At 48.8% G+C, this 16,380-nt stretch overlaps 2 protein-coding genes across 2 annotated transcripts; both read left to right on the forward strand.

Annotated features, from left to right (window-relative positions):
* The first annotated feature begins 12,887 nt into the window (after window positions 1-12,887).
* On the forward strand, window positions 12,888-15,180 carry TUBA4B (tubulin alpha 4b). The gene is given in 4 exon segments (XM_011231789.2): window positions 12,888-13,236; window positions 13,567-13,715; window positions 14,500-14,910; window positions 14,912-15,180. Coding segments are annotated over 4 exon segments (954 nt in total). The 5' UTR covers window positions 12,888-12,965; the 3' UTR covers window positions 15,035-15,180.
* LOC117795998 (tubulin alpha chain-like) lies at window positions 15,061-15,504 on the forward strand. Its single transcript, XM_034642556.1, has one exon. It carries the CDS (start codon window positions 15,061-15,063, stop codon window positions 15,502-15,504), a length of 444 nt encoding a protein of 147 aa, XP_034498447.1.
* Window positions 15,505-16,380: the final 876 nt, after the last annotated feature.

Here is a 16,380-nt window from a genome sequence, read left to right on the forward strand (position 1 = left end):
GAGCTGCACAGTCTGAGCCCCAGGGTGCCGATCCCTCAGAATACCCCACAGAGCCAGACCCCGCAGCCTGTCTGCCAGGACCGACCCCAGAAATCTGGCACGGCTCGCTGGCTGCACGCGGGTCAGTGGCCCCGTCATCAATGCCGTCACTATTAGAGAGCCCTCGCCACCGCCACCTGCCCGCTTCCCCGCTGCCAGAACCACCAGAGCTCTGGGCGAAAGCCCTCGGGACCAGGATTCGCATCCGGTCTGCCCTATGTGACCTTGGGCAGGTACCTAAGCTCATCGAGTCCTTGGCATACTCATCAGTGAAACGGAGACGATGATTCCATACTGAAAGCATTGTTGTGAGGTATCAAAATGTGTGTTGACTCTGAAGAGGAAAAAAGAAAGTGGAGATTCTGATATGATAGCTGATTTTGACTTTTCCATCTTCTGTTCCCCGGCATGGCCAGGATCTGCGACCTGCATCTTAAGGCCCTTAGCGCTCCGGCAGAGGCCTCCGCAGCAGTTATTCCTTCTTTCCACATTTCATTTCCCTTTCTTGCAAGAATGGGCTTTTCCCTCTACTTTAAAAAAAATGTTATTCATTTATTTATTTGAGAGAAAGAGAGCGAGAGAGGGAGAGAAAGCACAGAGGGAGAAGGAGAAGCAGCCTCCCTGATGAGGAGGGAGCCTGATATGGGGCTGAATCCCAGGACCCTGAGATCATGACCCCAGCGGAAGGAAGCTGCTTAACCAACTGAGCCATAAAGATGCCCCTTTTCCATCTACTTCTGCTTTCCCTTACACGCCTTAAATTTTCTAGCTGTCTCCCTCCCTTCACTGGGGAAATCATCAGAAGTGCCCCATGAGCCATTGGCATACCTTGAAGAAACCTGTCTCCCAGGCTAGTCCCTTGGAAAAGATTCACCTGCCTCTCCTACCATAGTGTTTCCTAGGACCAGGTTGTCTGACATGACAGCAGTAGGCTACAATAATTAGCAATGGCAACTTCCTACCAACAAAATAGCTAACTGACACCTTACTTGGGCAAGGAAGGCATGGAAAGGAGCACAGTGAAGCATGACAAGGTCTCTCTTCCCTATGCTCTTGCCATATGGTTGGGAGAACAAGACTCATGCATAAAAATGGAAAGGGGCAAGGACATGTAGTGAGGCTGCTTTGGGAAATGGGGTCACGGTCTCTACAGAGCAAGGACCCTCGGTGACTATAGAACCTATGGTCTCTTGCACACCTTCCAGGGCCCTCCTTTTCCCTTGTGCACCCCCAATTCCAGCAGAATGAGTATGGTAAAAAGACCTGAGCTCTTTCAGGCAAAATCCTAAACTCTTTTGACCTTCAGGCTCAGGTTCTCCCTTTGTGAAACAGGGATAACTTCAGATTGTGAGGACCAGGTGAATTTAGGGATGTGCACGTACACATCAAAGCACCGCGTAAGCAGCTGAATGGATTCTTAGAGCACCTTACTCATCTGCTTTAGTGCGCTAGCACGCCAGGCTGCAGTTATTTGTGTACACGTCCATCTTAGAAACTGCAAACTCATTCCAGGTAAGGACTGGATCTTATTCATCTTTGCGTCCCTAGATCCTAGCATAGTGCTTCGCGCACGGTGAGCATTTGCTAAATGTGTGTCAGAAGAATTGCTTCACTTCAGAGATGGGAATAAAATTAGGGTAGAACTCTAGGAAGCCAGAAGTTGCAAACTGGCAGCCTAGAGGTCAAGTTCCTTCTCAGAATTGTGTTGTTTGACCCACACAGTGTTCACCCCCATAGTATGTAGAATATGAGAAAAAGCAGGAACTTGTGCTCTTGTGCTGGGGCATCCCCAAGACACCCCCCCCATGTCAGGAGATTTACTAGAAGCACTCAGCATAAAGTTGCTGGAAAAACCCCCAGCTAAGGTTTATTACAGTGATATAGGAAAGCTGCCCAGCTGGATTATAAGGGGAAAAGACACCAGCAGAATCTGAAGGAATCTAAGCCCTCTCCCTCCCAGGAGGGCTCACACAGCATTCCCTTCCTCCAAATTGAAAATGGAGCAACATTTCCCTGCAGTGGTTCCGCCCAAGGAAGCCTGTTCGAGACTCAGCACCCAAGGTTAATAGTGAAGGCTAGTCATGTAGACACCCCTCCCTTGCACATACCCAAATTCCAGACTCCTAGAAGAAAAGCAGCTGTTCAGCATAAACCATATTCTTATTTTTTTTAAGATTTATTTATTTATTTGAGAGAGGGGGAGGGGCAGAGAGAAAGGGAGAGAGAGAATCTTAAGCATGCTCCATGCGCAGCACAGAGCCCAATGCGGGGCTCCATCTCACAACCCTGAGATCATGACCTGAGATGAAATCAAGAGTCAGACGCTTAACCGACTGAGCTACCCAGGCGCCCCACAACATCAACCATATTCTTTACACACACAGTCCAGGCACAACGAACCACTCTGATCCTTTGACCATTGACTGAAAACCCTCTAAGAACCAAGTTCTCAGATGCCAGCCAAGGGACAATCTTACAAGCAGACCTTTCTAAAGAGCAGTCTCAAGGTGCTGTGTTAACTTTTTCTGCATGGTCATATAAAAAATCCAGATTTCTAGCTTATCTTGAAAGAATTGGAAGATCTGGCTCTATTTCAGGCCTCCATTCCCATTTAGCAACTGTGATAGGCAGAGTTAATAGTCCCCCAAAGATGTCCGCCTTTAATCCCTGGACCCCATGACTATGTTATCTTACCTGGCAGAAGACGGCAGATGTGACTAAGGTAAAGATCTTGAGGTGAGATTATTCTGCATTTTCTGGGTGGGCCCAATATGATCACAAAGGTCTTCATAAGTGGAAGAGGGAGAGAGGAGAGAGAGCCAGAGTCAGGGAAGGAGAGGTCAGAAGCAGAGGTCAAAGTGATGTGATTATTGGCTTTCAAGATGGAAGGAAGCCATGAGGCAAGGAATATGGGCAGCCTCTAGAAGAAGGAAAAGGCAAGGAACAGATTCTCCTCTAGAATCTCTAGAAGGAAGGCAGCCCTGCCAACACCTCGAGGTTATTTATACCTGAGTAGGTTCTGGTATTAATTCCAGTGGGGGTGGGGTGGGGAAGGCTTCCCCAAAAGCCACCAAACAATGCTCAGACACCAGCAGGGTGTCTTAAGAACTCAACTCAATTCTGCCACTACCTTCCCAGAGATAGCTTGATTCCACAAGATGAGGGTACGGTCCTATATGACTGCCTCTCCAGCATCCCTGTTGTTCCCTGGGCTTCTAACCAACTGGCTATAAATTAGAGGTTCCCATGATCTCCTCTTGGGTTCGATTAATTTTCTGGAGTGGCTGACAGAAATCAGAGAGACGTTTCACTTACTGTATCATTGGTTTGTTATAAAAGGATATATATCAGGAATGGCCAGGTGGAAGAGATGCATAGGACAAGGTGTGGGGGAAGAACAAGGAATTTCTATACCCTTTCCAGGCATGCCACTTTCCCAGTATTTCCATATGTTCACCAACCTAGAAACTCTCCAAACCCCATCCTTTTGGGTTTCTATGGAGACTTCACTACATAGGCATGGTTGATGGAATCATTGACCATGGTGCTTGCATTCACTCTCCAGCCCCTCTCGCCTCTCTGAAGGTGAAGACGGGATTGAAAGTTCCAACCCTCTAACACTTGGTTGGCTCTACTGGCACCCAGCCCCCAACCTTAGGTGCTTTCCAAACGTCACCTCATTAGCATAACAGAAGATATCTTTATCACCCTCAATGCTGATGAAATTCTGAGGGTTTTAGCAGCAGTGAGCCGGGAACCCTAGACAAAGACCAAATATATATGAGGAATATATTTTGGTCATCTGAATAACTACATAAATATTTTTCTTATAAATCAGAGTGTTGTAATCCCCATAAGACCTATTTCTGACTTCTGATCTCCAGAACTATAAGATAATAAATTTGTATTGTTTTAAGTTTCTAAATCTGTAGCAACTTGTTACAACAGCAGTAGGACACCAGTAGGGCAACAAATGGAGCTGGGTGGTGGCTACTCCTTAGGATGGACAGCAAACTGTTCCAAATTATCCAGTCCACCATTTACCATCATATGGTCAACTGTAACATATGTGTGTTACCCTGACCCTTAGCAAGTAGTTTATAACCCCTTCTGTCAGGCAAGATGGAGAAGACAAAGGTGCAGGGAGAATAGTCCAAGTTATGTTAGTGGAATACAGATTCTGCCTCTGCCTTTGTGTGTGTGTGTGTGTACGCTTGTGCATGTGTGCACATGACCATGAGTGTGTATGTATCTCCTGAATTAGGGCCATAATGTCTATTTGGGTGTACAGGTAGCAATCCATATTAACAGATTGAAAACTTGGACATTTTTTTTAAAAAAGATTTTATTTATTTATTTGACAGAGAGAGAGAGAGAGCTCGTGTGTGTGCACAGGTGAGAGAGCACAAGGAGGGGGGCGGGGCAGAGGAAGAAGCAGACTCCTCACTGAGCAGGAAGCCTGATGCCGGGCTCGATGCCAGGACCCTGGGATCATGATCTGAGCTGAAGGCAGACGTTTAACCAACTGAGACACCCAGGCACCCCAAAAACTTGGACATTCGTGTAAATGTACAGCATCTAGAAGATGATGCCAGGCACTTCTTCGTTTTTTCCAGTTGAATCACCACTTAGTCTGTCTACCCTACAAGGGTGTCCAACAGACCACTCTCTCTTTGGATCTCTCTCCCTCTTCCCCTTGCCCTTGGTTTTCTCCATCTTTTCTAACCTCTTCCCAGAGTCTCACCTCTGTCTTGGAGCTGTGCAGTGAGGTCCTCAAAATTTAAACTGTCTCCACTGATTCCATCTGGGAAAGGTGGAGCTGAGCCTTAGTGCACATCCTTCCATTTTTTTTTTTTTTTTTTTTTAGACTGGAGCATCTACCAGCTGTTCTTCTTCTCACAGCACAATCTTTCCAACGGGATAGCTTCACATCTTCTGTCCTCCTCACTGTCCACACAGGCTTGGTTCACATGCTCTACTGAGATGTTCTTGCCAAAATCTCTAGTAATTTCCAACTGGCCAAAGTCAAAGATCACGTTTTTTTGTTGTTGTTGTTGTTTTTTGTGGTTTTTTTTTTAAGATTTTATTTATTTATTCGACAGAGATAGAGACAGCCAGCGAGAGAGGGAACACAAGCAGGGGGAGTAGGAGAGGAAGAAGCAGGCTCATAGCAGAAGAGCCTGATGTGGGGCTCGATCCCATAACCCTGGGATCACGCCCTGAGCTGAAGGCAGACACTTAACTGCTGTGCCACCCAGGTGCCCCCTTACAGGTCACGTTTTTACCTCTTTTTCAGCCTTTCACCAATGTTTGAGGAAGTTGACTTTCCTCCTTGAAACACTTCCTTCTTGTCTTCAGTGACACACTCCGTTCTCCGTCCCAGCCACTCCTTCTTGATGGTCTTTGATGGCTTACCCCTAATGGGTGTTTCTCATAGCTTAGTCCCAAGCTCTCTCTTTTCTTCCACTTGTTTTTCTCCCTGAAGGAGCAGTCGTTGAAGGTAAGTGAGGAGCATATGGGGTTTTATTATATTATCTCTACCTTTTGGTGTATTTTTAAATGTCCTTAATAAAAAGTTACTGTAACATTTTAGGGTTATTAAAAAATGAATAGAACTAGAGTGTATACATTCACAAACCAAACAGAAAGAATAAAATAGAAAGAAATATCAACTATGTGCTGATAAGTCTCAAATTTATATGTCCTTTAGGACTTCTCTGAATATCAGACTCACATGCTTATTTGCTTTTTTGACATTCCCACTTGAAAGCCTGTGAGACATCTCAAACATCACACGTTCAAAGTAAAGCTCCCAATGTCCCACTCTCACCCTACTCCCTGCCAAAAATGCTTCTGTCCTAAGGCTTCCAAGTCTTCTACCCACGTGCTTACGTTAAAAACTTAGAATCATCCTACATTCCTCTTTCCCTTTCTCCTTCCTCTCTTTTTTGGTTAGAATTTTCTTGGCTGCAAATAACGGAAAGCCTAACTAACAGAGGCTTAAACAATGAGGATATTTATTATCCTGCAAGAAATCCTAGTGTAGGGCAGTTCCGGGGTTGACTCAGTGATGTCACCGACAACTCCAGTTTTCCCAGCTATCTGCTCAGACGTCCTCAGTGGGCTGGTGGCATCTTCCCTTATGATCACAAGATGACTGAAACACCTCCAAGTGTCGTGTCCTNTCCTAGTGTAGGGCAGTTCCGGGGTTGACTCAGTGATGTCACCGACAACTCCAGTTTTTCCAGCTATCTGCTCAGACGTCCTCAGTGGGCTGGTGGCATCTTCCCTTATGATCACAAGATGACTGAAACACCTCCAAGTGTCGTGTCCTCATTTACTAAGGCTGGAAAGGTGGATGTCCTCCCACGGTCTCTTTTTATCAGGGAGAAAAACCTTGCCTTCAAGCACCCTTGTAGATTTCCCTTATATCTCACTAGCCCCTTGCCTAAACCAGTCATTGAAAAGAGGGACTGGAATTACCATGAATGGTTTAGACTAATTTATACTCACACGTAGGTCTGGGGGAAGGCCATCTTCCTTGAGCAAGTGGAAGGGTAAATAATTATATAAATTCAGGACCCTGCCAGCAAAGACAAAACAGAGGCAGGGGGCAGGTAATGCTGTTGGGTGGATCTGCACACCCCACATTAGTACGTCCTATAACTTTATTTCAAACCTAGTTACTTCCCACAATCCCTGCCTCAGTCCAAGCCACCACCCCTCATTCCCGGATGCTAAAAGTAGCCTCCCAACTGGCTTCCTGCTTCTACTTTTGAACCCCTGGGCTTGCTTACCCTTATAATGCTTCCTCCACACAGCAGCTGCAATAATCTCTCTAAAACACAAAGTAGACAATGATGCTTGCTTAAACCCTCCCATTGCCCCAGTAATGGCAGCCATTCTTCCAAGACTCCTTTACCTCTGTGTTCTCATCTTGCAGAGCTCGCTCCCTCCCTCCCTGCCTCCTTCTCCTTGAACACACCAGGCTGGCTCCTTTGGCCTCACTCTTCTTTTGACCTGGAGCATTATGATCTAAATCTTGTTATGGCTGACTCCTTGGCATTTGGCCTCAGTTCAAACATCAGCTTCTTTCTCTCTCCTTTCTTCTCTTCCTTTCTTCATTTTTCTCTCTTTCTTTCTTTCTTTCTTTCCTTCCTTCCTTCCTTCCTTCCTTCCTTCCTTCCTTCCTTCCTTCCTTCCTTCTTTTTCCTCTTTTTTTCTTTCTTCCTTCCTCTCTTCAAACATCAGCTTCTTAGAGAGCTATTCCCTCTCAACAGTAGCCCCCCATCTCTTTTTTGTGCCATTATCCTGGTTTATTTTCTTCATGTGCTTATTTCTATCTGAAATTTCCTTGTTTATTTATTATCTGTCTTCCCCATGAAAATATAAGCCCCTTAAGACAGACTCTTTGTCCACTACTGTATCCTTGGCACCTGGAACAGTGCTTGGCACATTCTATGTGTCTATGTGCTATGTCTGCTAGACACTCAATAAATATTTGTTGAAGAAATTAAGATATGGATTTCCTCTCATTTTATAACTGAGATACATTAATATGCTTTAAAAATCTCAGTCTCTTTACTCTGTTGTACATAAGACGCACCCCCGAGCCTACCTTTAGGATAGTTTTCTTTCCAGAGTTGGTGATGTCTACATTGACTCTTGAGATGGCCAACTTTGAAAGCCAGTTGGGAAGCTGAAGTACCGGACAAGAGGGTTTTGGGCCCAGTAGGCCCTCTGGGCCCCAAATCCCTCCATCTGGATAATAATTCCTGAGGTCTACGGCTTCATGGATCAACCCAATATAGGCTGGGCTTGCTTACCTTTGAAGTTTTGGTTTGACTGTGTCTTCTCTCTGGGGATCTCAGCCTCTTAATTCCAGTTGGGAGGGTGATGACTGCAGTCCACAGTCAAAACCAGAGTTAACCATCTTGATATTCTGGGTCACTCCCTGGCATACTGTGTTGAGAAGGGCTCTGAAAAAAGCCCCCAACCTCAAAATAACTCCCCCACCATTTGGTCCAGTGACTGAAATTTCATATTAGCAACTGCTTAGTGGATAGGGTTGCTAGATAAAATTCCTTTATTTGCTAAATCTGGCATTCCTATTCCTGGTCATGGTTGCTAATTGGAAGAATGACTGGAGAGGCATAGTGTGGTTTCCAGGAAGCATTAGAGTCCATTTGAGGTTAGTGGTCATACATTTGAAGTCAGGTCAGTCAGCCCGGTTCTGGGTTTTTCTGTAGCCACTGTTTAGCTGGGTCAGTACAGGCGAAGAGTTGGTGAAGAACCAGGGTTGTGGTTTAGTCAAACGAGGATGCTAAAGCAGGAGGGAGGCAAGGCAGTGATCATGACCGCTGTGGAATTTAGGCTGGAAAGGAAGGAGATAAAGACCCAGGAGGGAGATGAGGGACAGTGAAAGCTCTGCCTTGTGGAAAAGGGGGAAGCACTGAGCCTGAGTCCCAGGCGAATTTCAATTCCACTGCTAATGAGCCCCCATGTGACCTTGGCCCAGATGCAAGATGCTTCCATTTCCTTTTCTTCCTCAGGGGAAAGGAGGCCCCGCCTTGCCTACCTCACAAAGCTGTTGAGAGACTCAAAAGAAATAAGGGGTGTAGCCACCTCAAGAGCCGCAAAGTGGGATACAAATGTGAAAGATTCACATTTGTATTTCATAAGTTTGCCTAAGGCCATAAGGAGACTCCTGTGGGGAAATAAGGCCAGGTGAGGCCCTCAGCCACTTGCTTAGAATAGGGAGAGACGGTGACAAGTGGCCCTGAGCCCCTGTTCCTCATTTTGCTTTCCCTGTGGAGAACAACAGCAATTCTAGACTAAGCACTCTTAGTTTACCTGGTTTCATCCTCACCATGCTACTTCTCCCCATTGTACAGATCAGCAAACTGAGGTGGGAAAAGAATTTAAATGCCAGAGCTGGCCCTAAGACTGAGCTCGAGTTCCCTATGTCCTATAATATTCTGAGTTTCCACCCCGAGGGCCCTGAGGCTTGATCTCTTGCCCTAGGACGTGTTATTTCCGGTGCAGCACGCTCTTCTTAACGCCACCCACATTCCACTGGGGGTGGCCTTGCAGCTGGAGCTCAGGGGGTTTGATTTCCGAATCCTCTCCCACCTGCAAGAGACGGCTGAGCCACCAGGAAATGGGATTGTGTGACTGAGCAGCAGTCACCGTGTACCCGGTACACAGTGGGGGGTACCCGTGGGGGTCGACCAGCCTAGCCCCTCCTCTACCCACCCCACTTTGCTGCCTGTTAGAGCCCAGGCCCAGTGCTTGGTAACCAAGTCAGCAGGTCCGCCCTCCTGGGACCGTTTCTAACATTTTCCCCGCTGAGAGCAGACCAGAGAGTATAAGGAGGCCAGTGGCTGTGGGTCTCTCACAGACCCACTGCCTCTCACTGAGCATCAGACAGACAGACAGACAGACAACCCTAGCCAGCCACAAGCCAAGCAGCATGATGAGCAGGAGTGGGGGGCTGGGCACGCTAGTGAGGGTCCTAGTGGGCCTGGCGGGTGGTGTGAGGGACCCTTGGGAGTCCAGGTGTTCCTGGGGCTAGTGTGCGTGGGTAGGTGCGGTGGGCAGAGGGAAGGACTTCCAGATGTGAGTGCAGCCTACCAAGGGTGCCGGTATGTGAGAGCACGCACAGGACGGGAGGACAGGGTGACCGTAACCAGGATGTGGGTCTGAGTCTCTGCTCAGGAGCCAGGCTGCTGAGGGGTTCTGGATTTAGGGGTAGGGAGTAGGGAGTAAGCAGGACTGGAGCAGGAAGCATCGGCACTTTACAAACCCTGGTCCCCACAGCAGATTCACTGTTGGCCTCTGGTCCTCCCTCCCAGCTGTGGGGACGCATCCTCACAGCCCTGCCCAGCTGATTCATCTGATCTGACCCCTTATTTCGATAGAGAGAGTGAGGAGGAGGAGGAGGGAAAGGGAGGGTGCTCCGTCTTATCAAGAGGTGGCTGTGCGTGGGGCTCATTTGATATCTTTTGCCAGGCTCCCCACCAGAAGGGACAGAAAAGAGCAGTGAAGAGCATGGTTGGAGCCAAGCTGTTCCCACTCTGAATATTACTGGTTCTGCTCGTGACCTTGAGCTAGCTGCTTAACCTCTCTGAGGGTCAGTTTCCTCATGTGCAAAATGGCGTCATGAAAGTACCTACCTACGGGGTTGTGGTGAACATGAAATGGGATAATATCTGTGCACTGCTTAGCACAGTGCCTGGCCCCTAATTAATGCTTAGCACAGGGGAACTAAATGACATAATGACAAAGCCTGCCAGATACGAGATCATATTATTTTTACATTCAAGGTAAGGGCACTAGAGCAGCTGGAGAGAAGTAACTTGTCTGAGGTCATAGCAGGATGGGGGTTTGACACTAAATCTATGGGATTCCAGGGGTTGAGTTCTTTGCTCCAAACCTGCTGCCCCACAGTAAGGGGCATCATTTCTAGCATCTCAAGTATACCCAAGAGTTCAGAGACGCCTTGGCGTGGACTGGCAGTCATGGGGCCCACGATGGTGTCTGGCTTTGTAGACAGAGCCTGGGCAGGCTTGACATTACAACAGCAGGTGCTGGCCTTGCCAGTGGACTGGTAAGCTGTGTCAGTCCTCCCTGTGGGATATGGGGATTTCTGGAGTCCTTGTGTCCCTAAGCACCCCCAGCTTAATTCATTACCTTCCCTTACTATGACAGCAGGGGTTGGGGGATGGAAGATGGTAAGGGAACCCAACATGTACGGTACGCCCAATATGTGTCATGCCGTGAGCCAGGCAACTTTTTTCTTTCTTTCATTTAATCCCCATTGTAATTCTAGGAGGGGACTCTTATTATTTCCCCAGTTCATGGGATGGAGGGAGGCCCACAGAGAGGTTAACACTCTTGCTCAAGGCACGTAGAGAAGTAATGACAATGTATAATTTAATCCCAGTCCTCCCAAAATCATAAGTCTAGGTTCTTCCATCATATTTAAAAAGTCAGGGGCGCCTGGGTGGCACAGCGGTTAAGCGTCTGCCTTCAGCTCAGGGCGTGATCCCGGCGTTATGGGATCGAGCCCCACATCAAGCTCCTCTGCTATGAGCCTGCTTCTTCCTCTCCCACTCCCCCTGCTTGTGTTCCCTCTCTCGCTGGCTGTCTCTATCTCTGCCAAATAAATAAATAAAATCTTTGAAAAAAAAAATAAAATAAAAAGTCAGACAAGTGTTAAACTTATGGAGAAAGCATCCTCGTTAAAATTTATGAAATATTCCAGGCAGGAGAGTGTAAAGAATAATATAATAAACACCTGCTACCCAGCTTAAGAAATAGAATCTCTCTCCAACTGCATTCACCTCCCTCTTCTACCAGAGAGAACCATTGTTCCAAATTTAGTGTTAATATTTTCTCTTGCTTTATTTTTGTAATACACACATGCTACAAGATTATATAGCAAAATATAAATTTATCTGTAAATGATGCATGGTATTGTTTTGCAAGCTAAAGATTTTTATAAATGGTATCCTACTGTGCGATTCTTCCTTAATTTGCTTTTGTTTCCGGTAAGAATTTTTTGGTAAGATTCTTTCTTGTAGTTCATCCATTTCTACTTCTTTTTTTTTAAGGATTTTTTTTGAAGATTTAATTTATTTATTTGACAGAGAGAGACAGCCAGCAAGAGAGGGAACACAAGCAGGGGGAGTGGGAGAGGAAGAAGCAGGCTCCCAGTGGAGGAGCCTGATGTGGGGCTCAATCCCACAACGCCGGGATCATGCCCTGAGCCGAAGGCAGACACTTAACGACTGTGCCACCCAGGCCCCCCCATCCATTTCTACTTCTGAATCATTCTCCATCCATTTTCTCCTGTTGAAGGGCATTTAATTGGCTTCTGTTGCTATGGTGCTGTGACTCTTCTTGCCCCTGTTCTTATTTACCTGGGTGAGAACTTCTCTAGAGCAAGGGCGTCATCAGCTCTCCTAGATCTTGCCCAATTTTTCTCCAAAAGAGATACGTCCAATTTAGGCTTCTACCAACTGTGTAAGGATTCCCATTTCTCCACATCCTCTACATGGTTAAGCCTGAAAGCTGGGGGAAACCTGATGGGAAACCTGATTTTGTTTTCAAGGTCTGTGGTAATTCCTTCTCAAGCAGAACGAGAAGGTCTGTCCCTTGGGACTTACCACGCTGTCCCACGTCTGTTAACGCAGGAGAGTCTGCCTTCCCTGCCTAGTGGGCTGCTGGAGAGCAGGGATCGGGTATTAGGTGCTGTGTGTCTCCAGTGTCAGCACAATGGCGTCAGGCACAGAGCAGAGGCTCAGAATGTTTGAGGAAGCAAGAGGGTCCAACCTTCTTGATTCTCATGGGGTTCCCCAGAAAGGACATTGCAAGGGTTCTTTGACAACCAGCCTTGAATCATATGGGGAAGACCTTTTTCCCAGCCCCACTCCACTCCAGTCCAAGACTTATGCACACCCAAGAGAGGAAAGAACAGCACATCTCCTGCCATTCCAGGCTCACTCTTCCCTTCTTTGCTGGCATTTCTAGCTCCACCACGAATCTAGAGTTATTCCTGCTTTCAAAACCTCTCCCTTGTCTCTGGTCCCTGAAACCTCACTTGGGTCTTGCTCCTCTCACCAATGGCCCTTCATTTCCTTCTGAACATAGGTGGATTGACTATCAAGCTCCGCCAGACTCATCTGATCCCCTCAACACTCCTTAAGACGCTTAGTCACTGAGCAAGGCTCTATAATCTTAGAACTGCCCACATCTGCTTCCTCTGAGGCTTTTGGCCCAGCCCCCAGAACCACTGTCTGTGGATCCTCCAGGCCACCATTAAATCCTTAGACATGGGAGGTGGGGCAAGGAGAGCAGGAACCTTTGCTCTCAGCCAGAGAACCACTCAAGGAAGGATTGCAAGGCAGGAACCGTGTCCAGGCATGACAGGCTTCTCTTTGCTCAGTGTTCTCTGCACTTTGCCTGCTCAGCATGAGTGCATTTCAGTGCACATGGGGCAGGCCGGTGTGCAAATTGGCAATGCCTGCTGGGAGCTCTACTGCTTGGAACATGAGATCCAACCAGATGGACAGATGCCTAGTGACAAGACCATTGGTGGAGGGGATGACTCCTTCAACACCTTCTCTAGTGAAACCGGGGCCGGGAAGCATGTGCCCCGGGCTGTGATTGTGGACCTGGAGCCCACTGTGACCGGTGAGTGATGATCAGTCCCTGTCACATATGTCACCTTGTTCTGGCACCACAGCAAGTCCTTCCCCATCCCTGGGGCACTAAATTTGTAGTTCTCAGGAACATCAGCCAATTAATCCACAGATCAATCCACTGCCGCTCAGCTCCAGAGTCTCAGGGTCACTCCACATCGCTTTCCTTTTCATTGAAGAACACAAAAGTCAAGGGCCATAGCCCAGCATGAATGGGGCTCCTCTGGGTAGGACTAGGGGCCTGATGACTGCGCCCCTTCTGGGTAACTTGGGGAGCCAGGCTGTAAGGGGAGGGGGGTGTCTAAAACCCTGCCCATTGCAGATGAGGTTAGGACGGGTACGTACCGCCAGCTCTTCCATCCAGAGCAGCTCATCAATGGCAAGGAAGACGCTGCCAATAACTATGCCCGAGGTCACTACACCATCGTAAAGGAGCTCATCGACCTGATACTGGATCGAATTCGGAACCTGGTGAGTGGTGGTGGCTGAGGGCTGGGGAAGGGGGATTCTGGATTCCTGCAGTGAAGAAGTCTGGACACCAGACAGGAAGAGAACTTCCTGGATGAGTTTTATTTTACTTTATTTTATCTGTGGATGAGTTTTAAAGATGGAGGATCAGGACCAGTGAGGAGTGGCCCTGCATACTGATCAGGGGAGGCAGAGTGTATGCTCTGCCTGGAGCTGGGTGTCCTCTTTACCTCCTAGAGCAACTGGCCCGAGGCTGGGCAGAGTGGCCACTAGGACAAACATGACCATGGGCTGTCTGGCCAAGCTGTGGAGGTCCATAGGCATTCCCAGAATATCACCTTGCGTTGCAGGGACGTGGGCAGAAGGCCCTGTGAAAAACAGGGATCCGAATAATCCTGACCCAAGGCTCTGTGATTGAATTTGGCTTCCACTGAGGATGGAGATCAGGTTCCTGGATTGTTGACCTCAATAGGGAAGCCCTCCAGAAACACGTGAAATTAAGTTGGGGTAAGCAGGTATGGAGCTGGGTGGGTTATGATGTTATGATGACAAAAGTGACTAGATTCTAGAGAGCTGTGTGTAAGAGACCTCAGGAGGGTTTAGAGAGGAAGAGGAACAAGAGGAGAGAGAATGGGTCCTCCCTATGAAGACCTGCTTTGTGCACTTGGAAAAGTCTTCCAAAGATTTAATGAAAATTTGGGGGAATCTGAAAGAGCACGAGCTGGTTCTTTCCTTTTCCTCAGCTGTGCTTCATATCCCACATTTCCCTTCACCTTCCACTTTCTAGGCCAACCAGTGCACAGGACTCCAAGGATTCCTCATCTTCCACAGCTTCGGAGGGGGCACCGGCTCGGGCTTTACCTCACTCCTGATGGAGCGGCTCTCTGTTGACTACGGCAAGAAATCCAAGCTGGAGTTCTCCATCTACCCCGCCCCGCAGGTGTCCACAGCTGTGGTGGAGCCCTACAACTCCATCCTGACCACCCACACCACCCTGGAGCACTCGGACTGTGCCTTCATGGTGGACAATGAGGCCATCTATGACATCTGCTGCCGCTTCCTGGACATCGAGCGCCCCACCTACACCAACCTCAACCGGCTCATCAGCCAGATCGTGTCCTCCATCATGGCCTCCCTGCGCTTCGACGGGGCCCTCAACGTGGACCTGACTGAGTTCCAGACCAACCTGGTGCCCTACCCTCGCATCCACTTCCCCCTGGCCACCTACGCGCCGGTCATCTCAGCGGAGAAGGCCTACCACGAGCAGCTGTCGGTGGCAGAGATCACCAACGCCTGCTTCGAGCCTGCCAACCAGATGGTGAAGTGTGACCCCCGTCACGGCAAGTACATGGCCTGCTGCCTGCTGTACCGGGGCGACGTGGTGCCCAAGGAAGTCAACGCCGCCATCGCCGCCATCAAGACCAAGCGCAGTATTCAGTTTGTGGACTGGTGCCCCACGGGCTTCAAGGTGGGGATCAACTACCAGCCCCCCACCGTGGTGCCCGGGGGCGACCTGGCCAAGGTGCAGCGTGCCGTGTGCATGCTGAGCAACACGACGGCCATCGCTGAGGCCTGGGCCCGCCTGGACCACAAGTTCGACCTGATGTATGCCAAGAGGGCCTTTGTGCACTGGTACGTGGGCGAGGGCATGGAGGAGGGGGAGTTCTCGGAGGCCCGGGAGGATATGGCTGCCCTGGAGAAGGATTATGAGGAGGTGGGCATCGACAGTGTGGAGGGGGAGGGAGAAGAGGAGGGCAATGAGTACTGGGGGAATCCCATGTGTTGGTCCTAAATAAAGTGCTGTAGCCTTACCAGCTGGCAAGTGTCTTTTTCTCTTGGGAAAATTTGTGGAGCAGGGGTTTCTCCTTCAAAGAGAGATAAGAAGAATGGGATCTTAGCTTGGGTGCCCCAGAAACCAGATCTGGTTCCAGATTTTATTAAAGCCTGCGATTCCAGGTAGCAGAATGGGGATCCAGGAGGGTACAGCAGAGAAGGAGATGGAATTCACCCTAGAGAAGAGGCAGCGGAATAAATGGCATCCCAGAATCAGCCCTTGGTGAGGGGGCAGGAGAGGAGGTGGGGTCGGGGAAATGGATGCCCCAGCTCCATTCTGCCATCATGGAAGCCTTCACCCCGTGAAGCAGGAACTCCCCTGCACGTCTGGGTGGCACCCACTTAGGCTGCAGCGTCAACAGGGAAACCCCGGGGCAAGGAGGTGAGTGAAGTCGGTCCCAGCCACACAGGGCTGCAGCAAGAGCCGGGCTCTCACACGAGGTCTCAAGGGCGTCTTTGAGTAGCTAGTGCTCTCTAGCCCCACACTACAGATCACAGATGGGAGGTCTGGGTATGAAGAGTCCAGAAGCTGGCATTAAGGAGGCACAGTGGCAGCAACAATGGAGAAAAGGCTGGGGCAGTGTGGGGAGGGGGGCGCTGACCTCCCTGCAATCTCCATCAATACTCACCACTTTTCGATAAGGACAATTGACCCTTATTTCAATCCCATGCCTCAGGCTATGCAAGCACAGTTTCCAAGCCCCCACTTCCAACCATTTGGCTAGCCCTAAAATCCTTATATATGGATTTTCTGTAGCCTCTGCTGGGCTGGAGGGATGATTTAACCATTGGAGGGATTGAAACTAGGGCAATCCCCGCACCTCCCCCCCCCCCC

This window comes from Ailuropoda melanoleuca, chromosome 2, assembly GCF_002007445.2.
Source record: "Ailuropoda melanoleuca isolate Jingjing chromosome 2, ASM200744v2, whole genome shotgun sequence".
Lineage (NCBI taxonomy): Eukaryota > Metazoa > Chordata > Mammalia > Carnivora > Ursidae > Ailuropoda > Ailuropoda melanoleuca.